This window comes from Panthera pardus, unplaced genomic scaffold (genome assembly GCF_024362965.1).
Source record: "Panthera pardus isolate Hobbes unplaced genomic scaffold, ASM2436296v1 HiC_scaffold_11, whole genome shotgun sequence".
In the NCBI taxonomy this organism is placed as follows: Eukaryota; Metazoa; Chordata; class Mammalia; order Carnivora; family Felidae; genus Panthera; species Panthera pardus.
In genome coordinates, this window is record NW_026526666.1 from 80,812,004 (window position 1) to 80,832,477 (window position 20,474).

Sequence of the window (20,474 nt, forward strand, 5' to 3'; positions counted from 1 at the left end):
CACAGATTCCTTTGAAAACTTAAAATAGGAGTGTCTGGGTGGTGTAGTCGGTTAAGGGTCCGACTCTTGATCTAGGCTCATGTCATGATCTCATGGCTTGTGAGTTCAAGCCCCGCTTTGGGCTTTGCACTGATGGTGCAGAGTCTGCTTGGGATTCTGTCTCTCCTTCTCTCTGCCCCTCCCCCCGCTGGTGCTCCCCACCCCCTCTGCTCTCTCTCACAAAATAAATGAATAAACTTAAAAAAATTTTTAAATATTCCACATTACTCTTATAAATTCCCTGCAGCCTCCTAGGGTACCGTGGCACACGGTTTGAGAACCATGGTGCTTCTTTGTAGGCAGCATTTCCCAAAATTATTGTTTTCTCAGGCAAATTTACTAACATAACACTGGGTAGTATTCTGTGGAACGTGTTTTGAGAACTGTTGGGATACAGCATGAAGAGAAAATATCCAAGACTCCTTCCTGCAGAATCAGAAGCTGCAGTTCTATGGGAAATACTTCTGGGTGTTGACAGAGTTGAGTGTGCTTAGCATTTGCATTCTGAGCATACAGTGCTGCTTTCTTATTTTTAGCTGTCAGCAGGTGGGCCTGCTATGACTCCAGACTTTGCTTCTAAAACCAGCATGCATCCTAGACAGTGTATATGGAGATTTGGACACCTAGCATTGCTCCCACCCAGCCATACTTCGGACAGGTTTACTGGTCTCCCCAAAATGTATGTACATGTACAGCTGAAGGCAGCGCTTTGCAAAGCCAGTGGATGTTAGACTGAAATATTTTAGAGAAATCTTTTGGACTTAAGCTGGGGTTTTTCAGCAGATATCTGGCTAATGCCAGGTCATCCTAGTAATGGGGGTTTATGACAAGGACTCCCAGATCTTGGGGCAGCACAAGAACCATCTCTACAGATTTTTTGGCTACTGTGGGTTTTAGGGTTTCTGAGACCAGGAGTGTGAGTGGTTTCATGACCAATGTGGCAATAGCATGAGCTCTGTGACCTGCCTTCTTCTGGGCATTTCATTTCCCAGAGAGTGTTCCACAGCACCCCAGCCCATTGGTTGCTCCAAAGAAAAGAAGGATTTATGACATAGACACTCAAAAGCATGGAAAACATATTTTTTTTGCAAGTTTTCCAGTTTTAGAAGCTTTTGATGCAATGCAAATGGGACTTACCAAAGAGAACATGTATCTGTAGGGGTGTATATGTGTGTGTCTGTGTATTGTGTGTGATTATGACTAATGTCCATCAATTACCTGCAAATTACTAGACAGTGCCTGTAATGATAGTTCTGTTTTTAGCTTAATGGTTTATGTATCTAACTAGTGGCTGCTGTCTGGAGTAGGGCTGCTGGCAAATCAAAACACTATTTGCCAAGCCTGTCAGTGTGACAAATGTTGCTTGCATTTACTCTTTTATTCCCAAGGTCAATTGACATGTCTTTTTTTTTTATCACTGCTTGATGTGCTAAGAGCCTTAAATGAGAGCCATCCAATAAAGGCCCAATTTGCTATATTACTGCTTATTCCTGGATAATTCTCTATTAGTTGGGCTCTTTAAGATTTCAGGGAAGAGACACGCATGGATCACCCTCAGAAATAGGGGTTTATTGCAAGGATCCCCAGATCTTGGGACGGCACAGGGCCATCACTTCAGCCTTTTTGGTCACCCTGGGTTTTAGGGCTTCTGAGACAAGGAACACCAGCAGCCTGCTGGCCATTGTAGCAACAGCACGAACTTCATGACCTGCCTTCTCTTGACATATAATTTCCCAGAGGGTGTCCCACAGAACCCCAGCCCATGTGCTGCTCTGAGAATGAAAAGGTCTCTCATCAAATGGGTTGGGAACTGTTGGCATCATCTATTCCTGCCTTGGAAGTTTGCTGTTCACTTATTCAGTTCTCTGAAGAGCACTTTATTTTTTTTTATTTTCTGAAAACTCCTCGCTTAACTCTGTTTACCCAGCATGTCCAATTCTGCTTCACTGACAAACACCCTAGAATATCCTCTGAAGAATAATCTTGTATTCGTGCTTTCCAGGAGAATCTGGTTGTGTCCATTTGTCGCCCTCTGTGCTGGGGGTCCCTGCGACCACCCTCAGCTTCCATGATTTGCTGGGACAACTCACGGGATTCAGCCTATAGCTGCATTCATGGCTTTGATCTGGCACAGTGAAGGACACAGAGCAGAATGGCCACGGAAAACCGTGCACGGGATGAAGTCTGGGGGAAACCAGGCACAGGCTTCCAGGAGTCCTTTCCCAGTGGAGTCGCACAGAACATGCGTAATCACCCCAACAAGGGACTGTGACAACATGTGTGAAATGCTGCCACTGGGGAAGCTTAGTGGAGACTGAGTGCCCAGACTTTTTATTGGGCGCACATAACATGGGCATTGTCCGCCTGGCGTGAACAAAAGTTCCACACTCTCAGGTGTTTAGTGTGAACCAGAATGTGCATACAAAAAACAGTTTAGGCCACTCTTACTAGTTCTGGGAATGGTGGGGGCCCTCCTGAAATCCACATTCAATACCAGTCAAGGGCCAGCCTTGTAAGCTGGCCTTCAAATGACAATAGTCAGGCCTTTTCTGTCCACTCTCTGATGGCTGAATATTCATTCATTCTATATTTGCCTTCATCAGCTTGGCTGCTATAAAAAATGTTCCGTAGACTGGGTGTCTTGTAAACGACAGAGATTTAATTCTCATCATTCTGGAGACTAACAGTGCAAGATGAGGGTGCCAGCCTGGTGAGGATGTGGTCAGAGCATATCCACAGTCCAGGCCATAGACTTCTAACTCTCCCAGTATCCCATGCCAGAGGGCTCCACCCTCACAACCTCATTTAGTCCTAATTGCCTCCCAAAGGCCCCACCTCCTAATTATCACATACGGGGGGTGTTGAGTTTCAGCATATGAATTTGGGGTGGGAGACACATTCAGTTTGCAACACTAGTGCATCTAGTATGTGTACTAGTTAGTGATACAGAGAAAAAGGTAAACCTCGTCCTTGACTTCAACAGACCTCTCATTCAGAAGGAAATACAGACACATCCCAAGTAATTCAATAAGAAAATCGAGTCATTACATATGGAGTGAATATTGCAAAGGAAAAAGTAATATGCCCTCTGAGAACATTTATCAGGGATCCCTGAGGAAGTAACCTGGGAAGCTAGTGGGAGATGGGTAGGTGACATGGTGGCAACCTGGGTGGCTAAGGGGTGGGGATCAGTGTGTGCAGCCCTAGGGGCAGCAGATGCAAAGGCCCTGGGGTAGAAAGAAACACAGCACATTCAAGAAAAGCGTATAGGCCAGCGTGGTTGGAGGGGAGAGAGACGTGAGCTGAGGCAGAGAGAAAAGCGGGCCAAATAATACAAGGACACAAAGCCTTGAGCCGCATCACCCAAGGGGGCAACCTGTCTGTCTCATCCCCAGTTTATGCCCTGGGAGCCCACAGATCTCTGCTTTCACTTGAGGCCTGGAGCACCAGTCATAGCAGTGTTTATTCAGGGTTCTGCCCCTATCCTCAGAAGGCTGCCTGTGCCCCCCTTTCTCTGAGGAACCCAGAGTAAACCAACTATCTTGTTATTCGCAAATGTCTCCTGATCTGCTGGCCTCACCACATCTAAATTATAGTAAAATCTACATTTTAAAACACTGTGGCAACGAACAACCCTCAAATCTCAATGATTTATCTCACCAAAGTTTATTTCTTGCTCATACTACATATTCACAAACAGCTTGCAGGGGCTTTCTCCTGGGTGGCATCACCCAGAGGCCCTGGCCGGCAGGGACTCAGGATCCCCACAGCCGGTGGGGCAGGGGGATTGGGCAAGAGGTGCACAGGCTCCTCAGAGCTCCCTCCTGGAAAGAGCACACTTGGCTGCTACCCACATATCCTGGGCAAAGCCAGTGCCTAGCCAGGCCTGCCCTCAGCAGTGACGGGGAGATGCCATTCCACTGTGTGTCTGGGAAGACACCAAACCAGGGATATGCTGCCTTCCACAGGGACCCAGGAGAATGCAAATAGATTGACTGGTCTGGAGGTCAAGGACACGTCTCTCAGAAACACTTAAATGTTGAGACACATGTGCCGAAATTTGAACAAGGAGACATTTTAGATGAGTAGGTGGAAGAGATGTCAGAAAGTGCTCTAAAAAGGAAATCGCATGTGCAAAGGCCCTGAGGAGGGGTGGGTTGCTCATCGGAGGACCTGAAGCCAGGAAGAGCGTCCGGGAGAAAGGCAGGAAGAACATTTCATCACTGCCAGTGTTTGGAGTGTGGACTCATGGGGATAATGTGTCAAGTCCGTTTTATTATCAGCTTCAGATTCTCCAGGGGAACTGTATCCCTTTTTGCCTGCACTCTGGGCTGACCACTGGCCCCGCCCTTGACCAAAGAAGACTGGAGGGGCGGAGCCAAGTGGGATATAGGGCAGAGCATCTAGACAGGCTTTGTGGAAGTCCTGGTCCTAATCTTAAGAACCGTGGGAAGCCATTGGTGGATTCTGCACTGGGAGAGTGAAAGAGTGAAAACTGTGGGGTGTTGGACATCAGTTTCTAAGACGTTGGGTCATTCTGGGCATGGAGGCAGAAGCAAAGAGAAGGCTCTCGAGGAAGTGGGAAAGACAGGGTTGATAAAGTGGAAGGTGAGCGTTAGCTTACATGGGTGGCCACACCACCTATTTGCAAAAGCTGTTCTCTGCACACTTGAGAGTCAGGGGGAGAGAGCCCAAAGCAGCCGGGGCACTTGCAATTTTTGCCTTCATTTTTTTTACCCCATTTCTCTGATAAGTCTATATTCCACTCTTTTTTTTTTTTAAGTTTATTTATTTTAAGAGAGAGAGAGAGAATGAGAGTAGGGAAAGGGCAGAGAGGAGAGAGACCATCCCTAGCAGTTTCCACACCATCAGCACAGAGCCTGATGCGGGGCTCAAACTCACAGACCGTGAGATCATGACCTGAGCCGGAATCAAGAGTCAGACACTTCACCAACGGAGCCACCCAGGCGCGCCTGGGTTCCACTCTTGAAGGATGCCTCACGCCTTTCATTATGGTCTCTACACTCATCAGATAAAAGATGGGAACGTTTGAAATCTTTATCTGCTTATTCCAGCATACGGCATACAGTGTGGTAACTCTCCGTGACTGTGAGGTCATCAGTTTGTCTCAAATTTATTCAACAATAAAGAGTGGATGAGGGAAGAACGGGCAGTGGGGGAAGGGAGCGATGATTCAACTATCCAGAAGGCTTTTTCACACCCCCTCCCGCATTAGCACTTTTGAGGAATCCTTCATGTTAGAATTTATCTACCAAGGCTGGGAAAGAAATAGCAGAATGGTAAATATCTGATTAGAGAAAATGCCTTGTAAGCCGCAATTCCATATATTGCAAGCAATAAAAACGTAATTGTTTGTTGACAGTGTATATTAGCTATGCACAGCTTGTGTCAATATAGTACTAAGACACTAGGGTCTAGGAATCTTTACTGGCAGCTCAGAAATATCATGGAATGAACTAGGGGAATAAAATCAACAAGGTCCACCCGGTGGGGTGAATGCCATTCCCAGAGATCACTTCACGGGAGAGGCCTTGGAGAGGTGTGAGAGTCCTACATGCAGCTGTCTGTTGTTGAAGGAGGAGTGTCCCTAGACTGTCTGGGAAGGGCACCCAAGGGCATAATTGTGCAGGACATGGGTGACAGGCAGCTGCTGTGAATTGGGCCCATTTGGAGGTGGAGACACCCAGGGCTGGTTGGGATGGGGCTTGGAGATCAGACCCAGATAGAGGTCTGGTCTCATTGGGGGACAGTTTGGTATTTTAATGCCAGGGTCCACTGAAGGCAGCAATCTGTCATCAACAGACATGAATATCCGGGTGTGGGGGAAGGGTATCTGCCACATGGGCATGTTGGAAGGAAGCCAGGAGAGGTGAGTGATGGCTTTGGGGCTGGAGTATGGTTCTGGTGGTCAGTCCTTTTCCAGCAATGACCCAGCCAGTGCTGAGTGTATGTGTGTGTGTAGTGGGGGAAGGGTGGGGTACAATGTAGGAGAAAGAATACACAGGAGGCAGTGGAAGAGAGGGGGTCTGGCAAAGACCAAGCAGGGGCTCAAGGCTCAGTCTAGGGGGACTGAGTTTAGGTCAGAACTCATGGAGGTCTCAGGTGCTGTCCGGTAGAAACGTAGTGTGAGCCATAAATATAATTTTTAAAAACTTTAAATTTTGAATTCATTATAGATTGACAGGAAGTTGAAAGGATAGTACAGGGGTCCCGTGTACCCTTCCCAGTTTCCCCCAATGGGCACATCTAACGTAACTACGGTAAAACATCAAAGCCAGGAGGCTGATGTTACAGTGTCATTTTAGCACCTGTATGCATTCACGTCACCAGCTCTGCAATCAGGGTGTAGACCTGTTCCATCGCCTCAAAGATCTCCCTCGTGCTGCTCCTTTATAGTCACCCCACCTCCCTTCCTCTCCCCATCCCTTGCCCTTGGCAGCCACAAATCTGTTTGCCATCTCCTTAATGTCATTCCAAGAACCTGATGCAAATGAAATCATCTGGTATGTCATCTTCTGAGATGCACTTCTTTTTTTTTTTTCCACTTCTCGTGATGCCCTTGAGATCCATCCAAGTTGTTGCATGCATCAACAGTCCATTCCTTTTTCTTGCTGAGTAGTATTCCATGGTGTGGAGGTCCTGCAGTAAAGGGACTGGTGTTGGTCATTCACCTACTGAGGGACATTTTGGTCGTTTCCAGTTTTTGATTATTACAAAAAAAGAAATGCTATGAACAAGTGTGGACAGCTTTTGGTGAGGACACCTGTTTTCACTTCTCTGGGATAAATGCCCAGGCATGTGATTGCTAAATTGTATGATTAGGGTATGTGTAGACTTTTTTTTTTTTTTAAGAAATGGCTTGTTTCCAGAGTGTCTGCCATTTTACATCCTACCGGTAAAGTCTGAGAGATCTAGTTGCTGTGCATCATTGTCAGCATTTGGTGTTGTCGCGATTTTTATTTTATCTGTGCTAATGGTAGGTAGTCGCATTTCACCATGGTCTCACTTTGCAGTTCCCGAATGGCCAGCGATGTCGAACATTTCTCATATGCTTGTTTGCCACTATTTTTAAAACGTTTGTTTGTTTGTTCATTTATTTATTTATATGAGAGAGAGAGAACATGAACGAGGGAAGGGCAGAGATAGAGAGGGAGACAGAGAATCCCAAGCAGGCTCTGCACTGTCAGTGCAGAGCCCCAAGCAAGGCTTGAATATGAGCCTTGGATCGAACATGGATCGATCCTTCGAACAAGGATCGAACGTGATCACAAGATCATGACCTGAACCAAAATTAAGAGTGAGACACTTACCTGACTGAGACACCTACGTGCCCCTTGCTTGTCATTCTTATATCTGCTTTAGTAAGCTGTCTCTTTGTGTCTTTTGCTGCTTTTTCAACTGGCTTGTTAGATCTTTGACTCACTGTCAGTCCTCGGGGAAAAGCATTCAGTCTTTGGCCATTAGGTGTGAGATTAGCTGTAGGATTTTTGTAGATGTTCTTTATCAAGTTCAGGAAATTTCCCTCTATCCTTAGTTTTCTGAAAGTTTGTGTTTTCCATCAAGAATGAGTGTTGAATTTTGTCAAGTGGTTTTTCTACATCAGCTTATATGGTCATGTGATTTTTCGATTTTTGGCCTGTTAACATGGTGAATTACAATGATTGATTTTTTTAACATTTATTTGTCTTTGAGAGACAGAGGGAAACAGAGCATGAGTGGGGGAGGGGCAGAGAGAAGTGGGGCACAGAATCTGAAGCAGGCTCCAGGCTCTGAGCTGTCAGCACAGAACCCGATGCCGGGCTCAAACTCATGGACCGCAAGATCATGACCTGAGCCGAAGTCGGACACCCAACCAACTGAGCCATCCAGGCACCCACAAATATATTTTTAAATGTTTATTTATTTATTTTGAGAGGGGGAGAGAGAGAGAAAGAGAGAGAGAGCAGGGGAAGGGCAGAGAGAGAGAGAGAGAGAGAGAGAGAGAGAGAGAGAATATCCCAAGCAGTTTCCTCTCTGTCCGTGCAGAGCCCTACACGGGGCTCGATCTCATGACCCTGGGATCATGACCTGAGCTGAAATCAAGGTTGGATGCTTAACCTACTAAGCCAGCCAGGTGGCCCTGATTTTCAAATATTAAACTAGCCTTACATCCTTGGAATAAACTCCACTTGGTTATGGTATATAATTATTTTTATATATTGCTGAATTCTGTTTGCTAATAATTTTTAAGGATTTTTGTGATTATATTCATGTGGGGTATTGGTCTTTAGTTTCTTGATTTGTACTCTCTTGGTTTTGGTATCAGGGTGATACTGATCTTATAAAATGAGTTTGGAAGTGTTCCTTCTTTTCTCTATTTTTTGGAAGAGATTGTGTAGAATTGGTGTTAATTCTTCTTTATATGCTTGGTAGAATTCTCTAGTGAAACCATCTGGGCTGGTGTGTATCTTTTTTGGGGATTTTTTAAATTACTAGTTCAATTTCCTTAATAGTGATAAGGCTTTTCAAATGATCTATTTCATACTGGGAAACTTACAGTCGTTGGCGCTTTTCAAGGAACTGGTCCATTTCATCGAATTTGTCAAATGTGTGTGTATGATTTGCAGTATTTCCTTATCATCCTTTTGATAGCCACAGGATCTGTTTTCTGTAACCTTTGCCAATTCTGGATATTCGTCAATCTGAAAGGTGAAAAATGAGTCTTGTGGATTTAGTTTCCATATTGTTTTTCATTTGTTGTGTGTGTGTGTGTGTGTGTGTGAGAGAGAGAGAGAGAAAGAGAGAGAGAGAGAGAGAGAGAGAGAGAGAGAGAGACACTGAGTGGGGCAGGGGCTGAGGGAGAGGGAGAGAGAATTTTAAGCAGTCTCCATGCCCAGCACAGAGCCCTATGAGAGGTTCAATCTCAAAATGGCGAGATCATGACCTGAGCTGAAATCAAGAGTCGGAGGTCCAACCAGCTGAGCCACCCAGGTGCCCCTGGTTTCCATATTTTTAGTATTAAGTATGTGGATCATTTTTCTGTTTTTGTTTATTCATTCCTTTGTCATTTTCCTTTATACTTGTTCATCTTTTTCAGGTTGATTTGTAAGTGTTATTTATAGATTATGAATTCTTTCCAGTTTGTATTTTTCTCTTTATTTTTTTATTTTATTTTATTTATTCAGTTTATTTTGCTTTGCTACATGTTTTTAATTTTCACATAATTGAATCAACCGATATTTTTCCTTAATGTTTCTGGGGCTTCATGCTGTGTCCGTCAGCAATAGATTGCAAGAGGTAGAACCCAAATCAAACTAGCTTGAGAACAACAAAAAAAAGGAAGGATGGATGGATGGATAGAAGGAAGGAAGCAAGCAAATAGAGGATGAATGTTGGCTCGTGTAACCAGGTACTGCAGAGGTAGATGTCTCTGCATGGCGAGATCAAGGATCTCAACAATGTACCATCAGGGTTCTGTCTCTCTTCTTTCACTTTCAGCTTTGTCTGTGTCTGTGTGGGATATCATTTTGTAAAGCAGCTAGGCTCTGGGTAATGTTAAAAAGATGGCTGACAGTCCCAAGCTTACATTCTAATGGTTTACAATCCAAAACTAAAAGACTCGGAATCTGTATATCCTACCCCACGGAAGGACTCAGAATGACCCTGCTTGGGTTTTGTTTCCTCCTTCTTCTCCATGCCTTGAACCAGTCTGTGAAGATGAGGGATATGCCATGATTGGTCATTTGCCCGGTTCTGTGGCTAGTGAGTGCATAGGGTACCCCCACGTAGTGACAGCTCCCTAGAAGAATGATGGTAGAAGGTAGGACCCAAATGAATCCTCTAAACATGTCACTCTTAGAAAGACCTTCCTCAGCATAAGATGATTAAAAAAAAGGTTGTTTTTTTCTAATATGTATGGTTTCACTATTTTACATATAAATTTCTTTTTTTAATGTTTATTATTCTGAAAGAGAGAGAGGGACACAGAGAGTGAGTGGGGGAGGGGCAGAGAGAGAGAGAGGCAGATACAGAATTCGAAGCAGGCTCCAGGCTCCGAACTGTCAGCACAGAGCCCAATGCAGGGCTTGAACTCATGGACCACAAGATCATGACCTGAGCTAAAGTTGGATGCTGGACCGACCTGGACACCTAGGTGCCCCTACATATAAATTTCTGACCCATGTTGGAAAGTCAGGGAAATGGAGACAGAAAGTCAGGGACAGGGACAGGAGAGAATATGGGGTAATGTAGGCATCTTTTGCTGGGAGCTCTTATACTGGAAGAGAACATGATCTTGAAACTGATTTGGTCATCATAGCTCGATCACTTTCCTTCTCTGTTCCTTGAGTTTATTTTGAATTAATAGGAATCCTATAAGATTAGGATGGTGGGAAGGGCAAGGGCTTCATCTTGCAAAAGGCTTTTCATGGTGGGCATTAACATATACCTGATTCAACTTGTCTGAACTCAGTGCTTATGATTCTAAGGGACATGTCGGCATCCAGATATTATATGACAATGGGAGGTATAGAGTGGGATCCAGGAGCACCACAGGTATCCCAAACTATTTGAAAATCAAGGTAAAGGTAAACCTTGAATTCCTTCCCAGAGCCCTGTCAGGGGTGCAGGAAGGAAGGGTGAGCCTCAGATAGGAGATGAAGGACAGAGGCAGACAGGGGACTGGCCATCTCACTACATCCTGTGTGTGTACTCAGGTCACCTGTGGGTTCCCAGCCGTGGACACCTTCTCTCCTAAAATATGTTCCCAAGCGTTCACTGAAGGCTTCATTATTTTCCTTTTTTTTTAACATTAGAAGAATCTTTTACAAATGATTCTTTAGTGCTGAAAACATATTATCTCAGGTTCAACAATTCCTTCCATTTCACCTCTGTTTCTTTTTCTTCACTGAACTCATAGAAAAAAATTTTTTTAAGCATTTTAATTTTAAAAGCATGTATAGTACGGTCCCATTTGTATGAAATTATTTCATTGATGATGGCCCCATCTATTGATCCCTCCATCTATTTGTACATCAACTGTCAAGAATGGTTATTTCTAGATTGCATTGGGTTTTTTACTTTTTGCTTTCATCCTTTAAAAATAATAAGCACTTGTTTGTATAAAAGCGGTAGACTTATTCCTTTTAAAGAATAAAGTCTGTGATGAGAAGCATCCACCTTCTGCTAATTATAGTTGAGTGTATTTTCCTCAGTATGCAATAAATGTTGTCTGTTGACAATTACTAGTTGTAACTTTGTGGTGAAGTCTACCCAGAGCCAGAAAGGGAAGGGACAGGAGAAGACACCCAAAGAGAAGAAAGGAGTAAGAGACCTAACTGAGACAGGTCCTCCAGGTTGTAGGATGGCCCGTGGCTTCCGGAAAGTGGCCTCCCACGTGTCTGTGTCAGGAGACTGCTGGTTGCCGTCACCTCTGCTCCATCACCTCTTTGTCTTTGGACTCCTCGCTTATGCCCAATGTTAGGCTTCTTTCATATCCCTCCCTGTGCCTAAATCAGCATTGTGCATCTAGCAAGCACTCAATAAATGCATAACGGACGCTCACTTCCCAAGGGGGTCATTCTCCCTAAATCGCGCCTCTTTGTCTTCCAGGCTCACAGGCTTTCAGCTGCCAGCCACCATCGTCAGTGTGGCCACCACCCTCTCTCTGCGCCTCATCAGTGACTACGCGGTCAGCGCTCAGGGCTTCCATGCCAGCTATGAAGGTAGGTGCCTCATGGCCCCCACCATGGGGACCTAATGCCTCAGGTCGGAATAGCCGTAGGCGGGGCCAGGCGGCTCTCAGCTGCGGGAAAGGGATGCTTCAGATTCAGAGCTCCCGCCTTCCACAAGGCTGCCTACTATCCAGTAACTCGGTTACCTAAATTGTCTGTGCCATGTTCCCAGGAAACTGAAAATTGAAATCAGAGCTCAGGTGTGGTAATTCATCTTGAGGGCCTGGTAGCATCTATTTCTCTGTCCCCTAAATGCATTTTGTTGTGTTTTTGTTTTTTTAATTCTGTTTTCTATTGGACTTAATTGTCCAAGTTACCTCTGCTTGGTTTTAGAAGTAAGAGAGAGAGAAAACCTAAGGAAAAGAAATTAAAAAAATAAGTAGCAGGAAAAAAATTCTGCTCCATATAGGGAATGCAAAGAGTCAGTTTTATATCATTCAGAAAAGAACAATCAATTTTTCCTTAATAGCACAGATTAGGGTTTCTTGGTTTGAGTTATGCAAATAATTTCCACTTCTCTCGCTTGTTTAAATATGGTGTTGGCATTCAAATTAACACTAATATCTTCAGATTATACACTATTATTATTATTAACTTTATTATATTAGTTCAGAAGGTGGTACTTCTAGATCTCTGTCATTTCCCTAGGAAATTTACATCTCATTAATAGGTAATTATGCTGCTCTTGGCTAAGACCACACTGCTATTTTGTGTTGAGATCATTAATAGGCATATTTTAAGACTGCTAATGATAATTAATAGCAGTAATGACATAACACCCTAGTAAAGCATGCCAGTTATTCAAAAACTTTCTTTCCCTTACCTCCAAGAACTTAAAGAATAGGTGATGCTTTCTTGAATGAAGCTATAGCAATATGGAAATAGATATCACCTTTGTCCTGGCTAGAAATACACCATGGAAAAAGGGCAAGTCCTACCTCCTTGGCAAAGCCCACCCCTGGTAGTAGGGGTGTGAGGGACAGAGTCTGATGCTTCAACCTCAGCATTTGAGGACTCCTGAGAAAGGTCTCAATTAGTCTTAACCAAAGGTTCCTGAGAGGCTCTGTAGAAAGTTCTGCATTCCTTAACTGAGGGCTTCTGACATAATTCCAGATCACTTTAACTGAGGGCTCCTGACATAACCACAGTCTCCTTTAGCTGAGGGCTCCTGACAAAAGACTTAAGTATCTCTAAAGGACTCTTGAGATAATCCAGTTTCTTTAGAAAAACAAAACAAAAACAAAAGCAAAAACAAAAAACAACGATCAGTTTCTCCCAATAGCAAGCCTGTAATCTTGGTCATTCTAGCTACATCTTCGCCCTGAATCTTTGTCCCTGAACCCAAAGGAATTCTCTCAAAGTCTGAGTTACAGCCTCTTCAGAAGAGGCCTCTTCAGAAACTCCTTACGGTATCTCTGGTCATGAGTTCCTTCTATGACATACTAGCCTTGGGGAGACTGGCTGTGTTTGGGGACGGTGGTGGAATGAGTCAGTGACACCAGACTTGATGCCTGCAGAGATGCTGGGAAGGACTGACCCAGGGGGACCTGGCTGGGCCCTCACGATGTCCTCACTCAGCAGTCATTGTAGATATTTAGCTGAGGCCTGGATTTTCATAAGGCTTTAGGGAAAAAGTGTCCTATTGATTCCTAACCACATTGTCCCCTCTGCGGAACAATGCCAAACACTTTTCCACCACATAGAGCAGATCTGAGGTTATATTCGCTGAGGCCTTTTAAATCAGAAGTTGTACGTAGCCTGGACATGGAGGGTCTACCCTTGAAATTAGGGCCAAAATTCTGAATGTAATGGATATGTGTATTTTTTTAAGAAAAGGTCTAGAACAGAGATCAACAAACTATGGTCCCCTGGCTAAATCCAGCCCATGGCTTGTTTTTGTAAATAAAGTTTTATTAGAATGCAGCTAAGCCCATTTGTTGATGTACTATCTATGACTCCTGGCAGGTACTACAACTTAAGAGTCAAGCTACTGCTGCAGAGATCATGTGGCCTCAAAATCTAAAATATTTAGTCCCTGGCCCTTTACAGAAAACGTTTGTTGACCCTCTGTCTGGGGCTGCACTACCCAGCGTAGTAGCCATTTGCCACAGGGGAATATTTACATTTAAATTAGTCAAACTTAAATAAAATTTACAGTTCATTTTCTCACTCACACTAGCTTCATATCAAGTGTTCAATAGCCACATGGTGGCCACCACAGTGGACAACACAGGTAGAGAACGTTTCTGTCATTGCCGGAAATTCTACCGGAAGGAGCTGAACTAAAGCTTCCATCAGATTCACCAAGGGTCTGTGATTCAAAAGAGGCCATACAATAGTGAAAAAGAGTAGAGGCTGGTGGGTCCCTCCTTCTACCTGCCTGGCACAGAGGAGGCAGTGCAGACATGAGAATGCTGCAGGACCAGTGGGCCAGAGGAAGGGCCTGCCCTAGCTCAGCCACATAACAGTGACATTGGTGGTAAGAAGACAAAACCTTGCAGGCGAGGCAGGCAAACCCTGAGCCAGTGCAAACAGGTGGCTGTGGCTGAGTGAGCCCCCATGCGGTCACCCATGCAGGGTTTCTGCTGACTCCAGTCTGTGTGGCTGCTGTCTTTGTGCTGCCTGGCAGAGTGGCTCGTAGATGCGTGTGCTAACAAGGGAGCCACCCACAGAGAGGCCAAGGCTGGGGCTCTCACCAAACCTCACTGATCTGGCCCAGGGACTGGACCACGGGGGTGCATTTGGAAGAGTGTGAACTGCACCGACTTGTGGAACACCTAAAGTTGGGGTGGGGGGGCAAAAAGTGGAGAGGGTGGGAGGAGCCAGTAGGGGCAGCCTCTGCTGGGAATAAACCACGTGCTGCATGCATTCACCACGGTGGCCTGGGCCTGTCTGTCACCGGGCTTATCAACAAGATACCAGATAATCCCACATTTGGGGGTTGACTGATAAACACTAGCTTCTTAGGCCTATAACTGACTCACTGACCTTGGGCAGAATTTTTGGAACTACCCGGGCCTCACTAGAGGGGGCTGGGGAGACCCAGTAGTCAGAAAGACTGTGAAGATCTGGCTCTCTGGGAGAGAGGTCAGCCCCTCCCTCCATCACGGAGTCTGCCTCGGTCATTTGTGCCAGACAGTCGTAGACAGACAGACAGACAGACAGGCTCCAGCAGAGGAGGCCCCCCTACCAGTCCGGACTGCCCCCAGCCAGGACGGCCCCCTTACATTCTCTAGTCAAGACAGTGCTGCATCCGTTTAAAAGAAAACATCAAACATCGGGGCCCTGCTCTCGGCAGCTCCCTTTGGCTGATGTCCCCGAAAGTCTGCTATCAAAGCGAGTTTGCCTCCTCCACCGCATCGGGAGAGTGAAACATACAGATAAGGAATCTAACCGCTGCGGGGGTCTTTGGAGAAAGGTGAAGTCAGGTGAAGGGTGTCAGCCCACAGCAGCTGCCACTTCAAGGGAAAGATCAAAAAGGCCAATCGTCTAACCCCTGGGATGACAGGAGATGCTTGATTTGTAATCCCCGGGGACGAGAGTGTGGGCTGTGGCCACGGACCAGAGGGAAGGGGATCAACTTGTATTGAGTGCTGACTGTATGCCAGGCACTTTACATACATTATCTCACTTAATCCCCACGGTGGCCCTGCGGACCGACATCGCTATCTCTATCTTACAGATGTATGAGCTGCGCGCGACTTGAGAGTTTTGTGTTCAGCTTAAGGCTACCTGATGGCCAGAAGTTTTTACGTGGCTTCTCTGGCACTAAAGACTATACCCTTCTGTGCTGCACTCCCTGCCAAACTCCTGGAGTAGGGCAGAGATTGGTGACTCCATTTCATGGGCAGGTAAACTGGAGCTAAGTCAGAGGCAGGGAAGGACACGGGAAGCCTGCCTCAGCTCCAGTGCGCCTCCAGGCTGGTATCAGGGTCTTCCCGGGGGAGGCAACAAGAGATATGTCCAGAGCCTCTAAGCTAGGGCTGCCAGATAAACTACAGGATGCCCAGTTAATTTGAATTTTAAATTATTCAGATTTAAAAACTTGAATATTTTAAAGTGTAAGTATATCCCAAATATTCCACGGGATATACTTATACTAAAAACTTACCCATTGTTCATCTGAAAGGCACATTTAACAGAGTGTCCTGTATATTCATTTGCTGGCTCTAGTAACCCTTTCTCGGCACAGAGTCCCCAGGAGTCCTCACCCCATTCACTTCCCCCTCCTCCTGACCTCCAGATCTGCCCCCACCCCATCCTGCTCTGCCCAGCTAGGGCTGCCCATCCGCTGCAGAGGGTCCAGCCTCACCTCTGCCATCCCAGTGAGTGTACATTTAAACAGCTCTCTGCACATGCACATGGGCACCTGCACATAAATGCAGATCCATACATATCGGGAATTATGCTATGTGCTCAGTTCTGTAATCTGGTTAACGAGGACAGAGTTTTTCTATGTTAATAAAAGTAGCCTGGCTTTGTTTGTCCTTCTTAATGAGTATCAGCGAGGGAGCCATTGTGGTTTGCATGTATCACAATTATTTAACCAGTAGCCTTCTGTGGACACTTAGGTGAAGAACATTCTTGTACATACAACTTAAACCCTCATCTAATTATCTTCTTAGAATAAATTCTTGGAAGTGCAATTGCTGGGTCAAAGAGTGGGTAGATTTTACATTTTAATACATAATTTCAGTGTTCTTAGAGAGGTTATACTGATATACACCTCCACCAACAGCACACGTAGGTCTATCCCTCTGCCCCCTACGTTGCACATTGGTGAGTTTTAAGTCAGTTTCATTGGTTAAAATGGGTGAAAAATGAAATCTCATTTGTTGTTATAATTTGCATCTCTTTGATGATAGGGAAGGTTGAGCCCCTGTCATCACTTACTGGCCTTTTGTAGAGCATTTTGTAAATTGCCTGTCCCACCTCTGCCCATTTTTCTGTTGAGGCGCTAGTATTTTTTCTTATCTTTTTTGTAAGTGGTTTTTGCATATTAAAGATATTAAAGTTATGCGTTTCCTTTTGATGTGCAGGAGCTTTAGTTTTTATGCCACCGGTTTTAAATTAAAAAATTTTTACTTTTATGATCTACCTTTGGTGTCATGCTTAGAAAGGCCTCTTCTATGCCACAATCAGATAAATATTCATACAAATGTTCATCTTATTCTTTTAGAGTTTTATTTTTACATTGCACTCTCAAATCCCGCTGGAATTCAGTTGTGTTTGTCTTAGTTTCTGCGACGGTTTCCGTCCCTGCCCCACCGGTGCTCTGCCTGTCTGTCCTTCATTCTCCCTCTTCGAGTATGTGGAAGCCGTCACTTCTCAGTTTGCCCCCGGTGATTCTCTCCCTGATATTTCGGCCTTGTCTTCAGGTATTATTTCTCCCAGCCTAGCTGCCAGACTTCTCGCCTTCTCCACACACAACTCTCAAAGACTGTGTGGAGATGTTTCTGTCTATTCCAGACTCCTCAGCAGGTAAACAGGAGTTATTATAAGCCGATCAGAAATGTCAATTAGATGAGTCTCTGCAGGTTTTAAATGCCTGATCTTGGTTGCACCTTTGCGTTTTAGGACCATTAATCTCGAGCAGTCCGTCTGACACTTTGGCGAAGGAAAGCCCATCCCTGAGTGCTAAGTCTTAGTCGATCAGATCTATTTAATCATCGAGATCGGAAAACTGGTATTTATTTCTGCTTAGCTAAATCTGTCATCGTGGGATTTCACTATCAAAACATAGGAGGCTTCCTTAAAAATCAGGCCTCTCCACAGATTCTAGAAGGATGAAGGACCCTTATTTTTGCAAATTCCCTGGTAACCATTAAGGGGAAAGGTGGCATAGTACAATGATTGAGACCTCAAATTCTGGATTCACCCATATCTGGAATCAAATCCCATCTCTGCCATTCACTTGCTGTGAGACCTTGGCCAAGTAATTTCATTTCTCTGAGCTCTGACCTCCACATCTGTAAAATCAGGATAAGAATATGCTTCACAGAGCTGTGAAGACTAAGGAAGAGAAGGCACAAGTCCCACGATGTGTTCAGGACAGGGCCTGGCAAATTATCCCTGCTCGATAAATATCAGTGGATTAACAAAGTCACCCTCATGCTAACCTCACTTGCCTGGGACTATTTCAGGAGATGGAAAAGATAATGTCATCACCGGAGGTCACAGCCCCAGCTCTGCCTCAGTCCCCTGGCTCCTGAGTTTGCCTAAAACCCTCATGCTGTGTCTAGTCTACAAACAGACCGTGGCCTCTCTGGGAAAGGGGCGGAGTTGTCCATCACCGTGAGCACCAGGACTGCCTGTGAGGGCACACACTGGACAGGGATGAGGCCTCAGGTCCTGCCACTAGGCGGACCAGAACTGTCCAGGTCAAGGCCGGGAGCTTAGCCTTTTCATGACCTCTGCTCTTTCCATCAGAGAAGGTTGGCTCTAGAACTAAATATGCTCATAACACATCCAGCAGGCTCTATACATTGGGGATTGGACTCATGAACTTGAAAGCTGTGACTGTCTTTGCAGACACACGTGCACACACACGTGTACACATGCATGCTCACACATGCACATGTGTGCACACACACATGCACACATACACACACACACACACACCATACACACACACACACACACCACTTCCCTGTATTTCCTTTCATCTAATTCACGTGCCCTGAAGCCCACCCACGAACCACTAGTCCACCTGAAAGAATGATCCCAGAGGGGCTGACATCACCCATAAAGTTGATGGTAGAGATTCTTTCATTCACTGAGCTAATATTTACTGAGTGCCTACTGTGTGCAGTTGCTGATTTTTCAACCGAGCCTCACCTTCACAACCACGGTTTCCCCCCTCTGCCCCCATCCACCTGTACTCCCAAAGGGCACCAGAACAGGGGAGGAGGAGGACGCACTCAATACAGTGTCACTTCTGAAAGAACACCTTCGTGTGCTTTTGCTGCCAGTGGAAGGTCAGCAGTGTCACCCCTGGGGGTCAGATAGACACGTCTGTAGGGGACAGAAGAACAAAGATGGAGGTCCCTTGGGTGCTAGACGAGGAGAGGAGGGTTTGCAGCAAACTTTGGGCCAGGGCGTGCTTTCGTGGCTTTTGGAGGTGGAGCAGGGTTGAAGGTGAACATGACACTGTGCACACAGGGAAACTTGGGTCCAGAAATGGGCCCTCCTGATTTTATTCCTTCCTATAATTAGGACTGCTGATTCCCCATCTCCCAGTCTCTACCTCTTGGACAATTTCCTCATTCTGAAAGGGTTTCCCAATTCTGGGACATTATGCAGACATTTCAAAATTGGGCTAATGGAAGCTATTCAACTATGTGTGTGTGTGTGTGTGTGTGTGTGTGTGTGTGTGTGTGTGTGTGTATATATATATATATATATATATATATATATATATATATATATATGCAATTTGCACCATTCAGCCTGCTCTGGGCCAGAACAGCAGGCCTGGTGAGGCCTCCTCTAGGGTGGGAGGCAATGAATGTCCGTTTCCTCTGCCCAGGAGGGATGGTGCTTCCTGAGTGAACCTGCTCCATTTCTGATGGCTCTGCCTTGGGAGTTGGAGAACATTCCTTTTAATCAGTACTGTGGAGTAGCAAATTAATACATAGAGATGTGACATTTGAGACAAATTGGGCAGCACGTCTCAATAAGTGGGGAATCAGGATGAATTTCATATCACATCCTCAATAATTCCACAAACAGTTCATCATGCACAGTGATATTTCCCCCCTTTGGGGAAGAGCATTAACATAATTTGACGATGATATCATACCAAATTCTAGTGCCCTGACCCTCCTCACGTCAGTGTGTTAGAAGACACGGTGATGAAGGGGAAGGAGCCTTTTCAGGTGGCCAGACTACCTGCAGGTAAGGTGGACATCCACTTTAGTTCTCTGCCTTCATTCATTCATTCATTCATTCATCATGCATTCAACAAATATTTGCCACAGATGCTCTATGCCAGGTCTCAAGGTAGGCTTCGAGGAATATGCGTGCATAAGGAGCCCCCACCTTTAAAGAGCTCTGGGACCTAAGACTCTTGGAAGGGGGAAGGGCAAAGGAACAGGGGCCAGAAAGTGGTGGGTTCAAATGCTGGTTACCTATGAGAACTCAGGCAAGTCTCCCAACCTCCCTGAGCTGATTTTTTGCCAAAGAGAATCCGTAATGCCCCCCTCAAGGGATTGTAATGAGGATTAAAAGAGTTAATGTATATAAAATGCCTGGCACAGAGTCTCTATTCAATAAATACCACCTCCTCTACTGCATGGAGAAAATTGCTCTCCTGCCTGGTAGGGTCTCTGGAGATCATTGCCTTGTCCCCACTGTGTGACTTCGGGCAAGGCACCGAACCTCTCAGCTCCCTCCTATGGAAAATGGGATAACCCACTCTTCCTTTCAAGAGGAGCGTGAGCATTAGTGAAAAGGTCTGGAAAGCACCTAGCATAACATTTGGCACACAGTTGGCACTCAGTGAAAGGCAGCTCTTATAATAGGGCCTGGTGTGTTTTGTGGGCGTGAAAAAAATTATTTCCCAACAAAGCCTTTGGTCAAGCCTTGTGGGTCTTCAAGAGCAAGCAAGGCCGCCTATTTTTTGTTTCTTCTGTCACCATGATACCTGAGTCCCAGGCGTGGCACGCGACAGGGACATTGCCCTGGTAGCTAATGCTTGTCTCT

At 45.4% G+C, this 20,474-nt stretch overlaps 1 protein-coding gene across 1 annotated transcript in view; it reads left to right on the top strand.

Annotated features, from left to right (window-relative positions):
- Positions 1 to 20,474, top strand: part of CSMD2 (CUB and Sushi multiple domains 2) — a 597,686-nt gene that overhangs the window by 94,926 nt on the left and 482,286 nt on the right. The window contains 1 exon segment of the mRNA XM_053897825.1: positions 11,650 to 11,762. Within this exon segment, the coding sequence (XP_053753800.1) occupies positions 11,650 to 11,762 (113 nt within the window).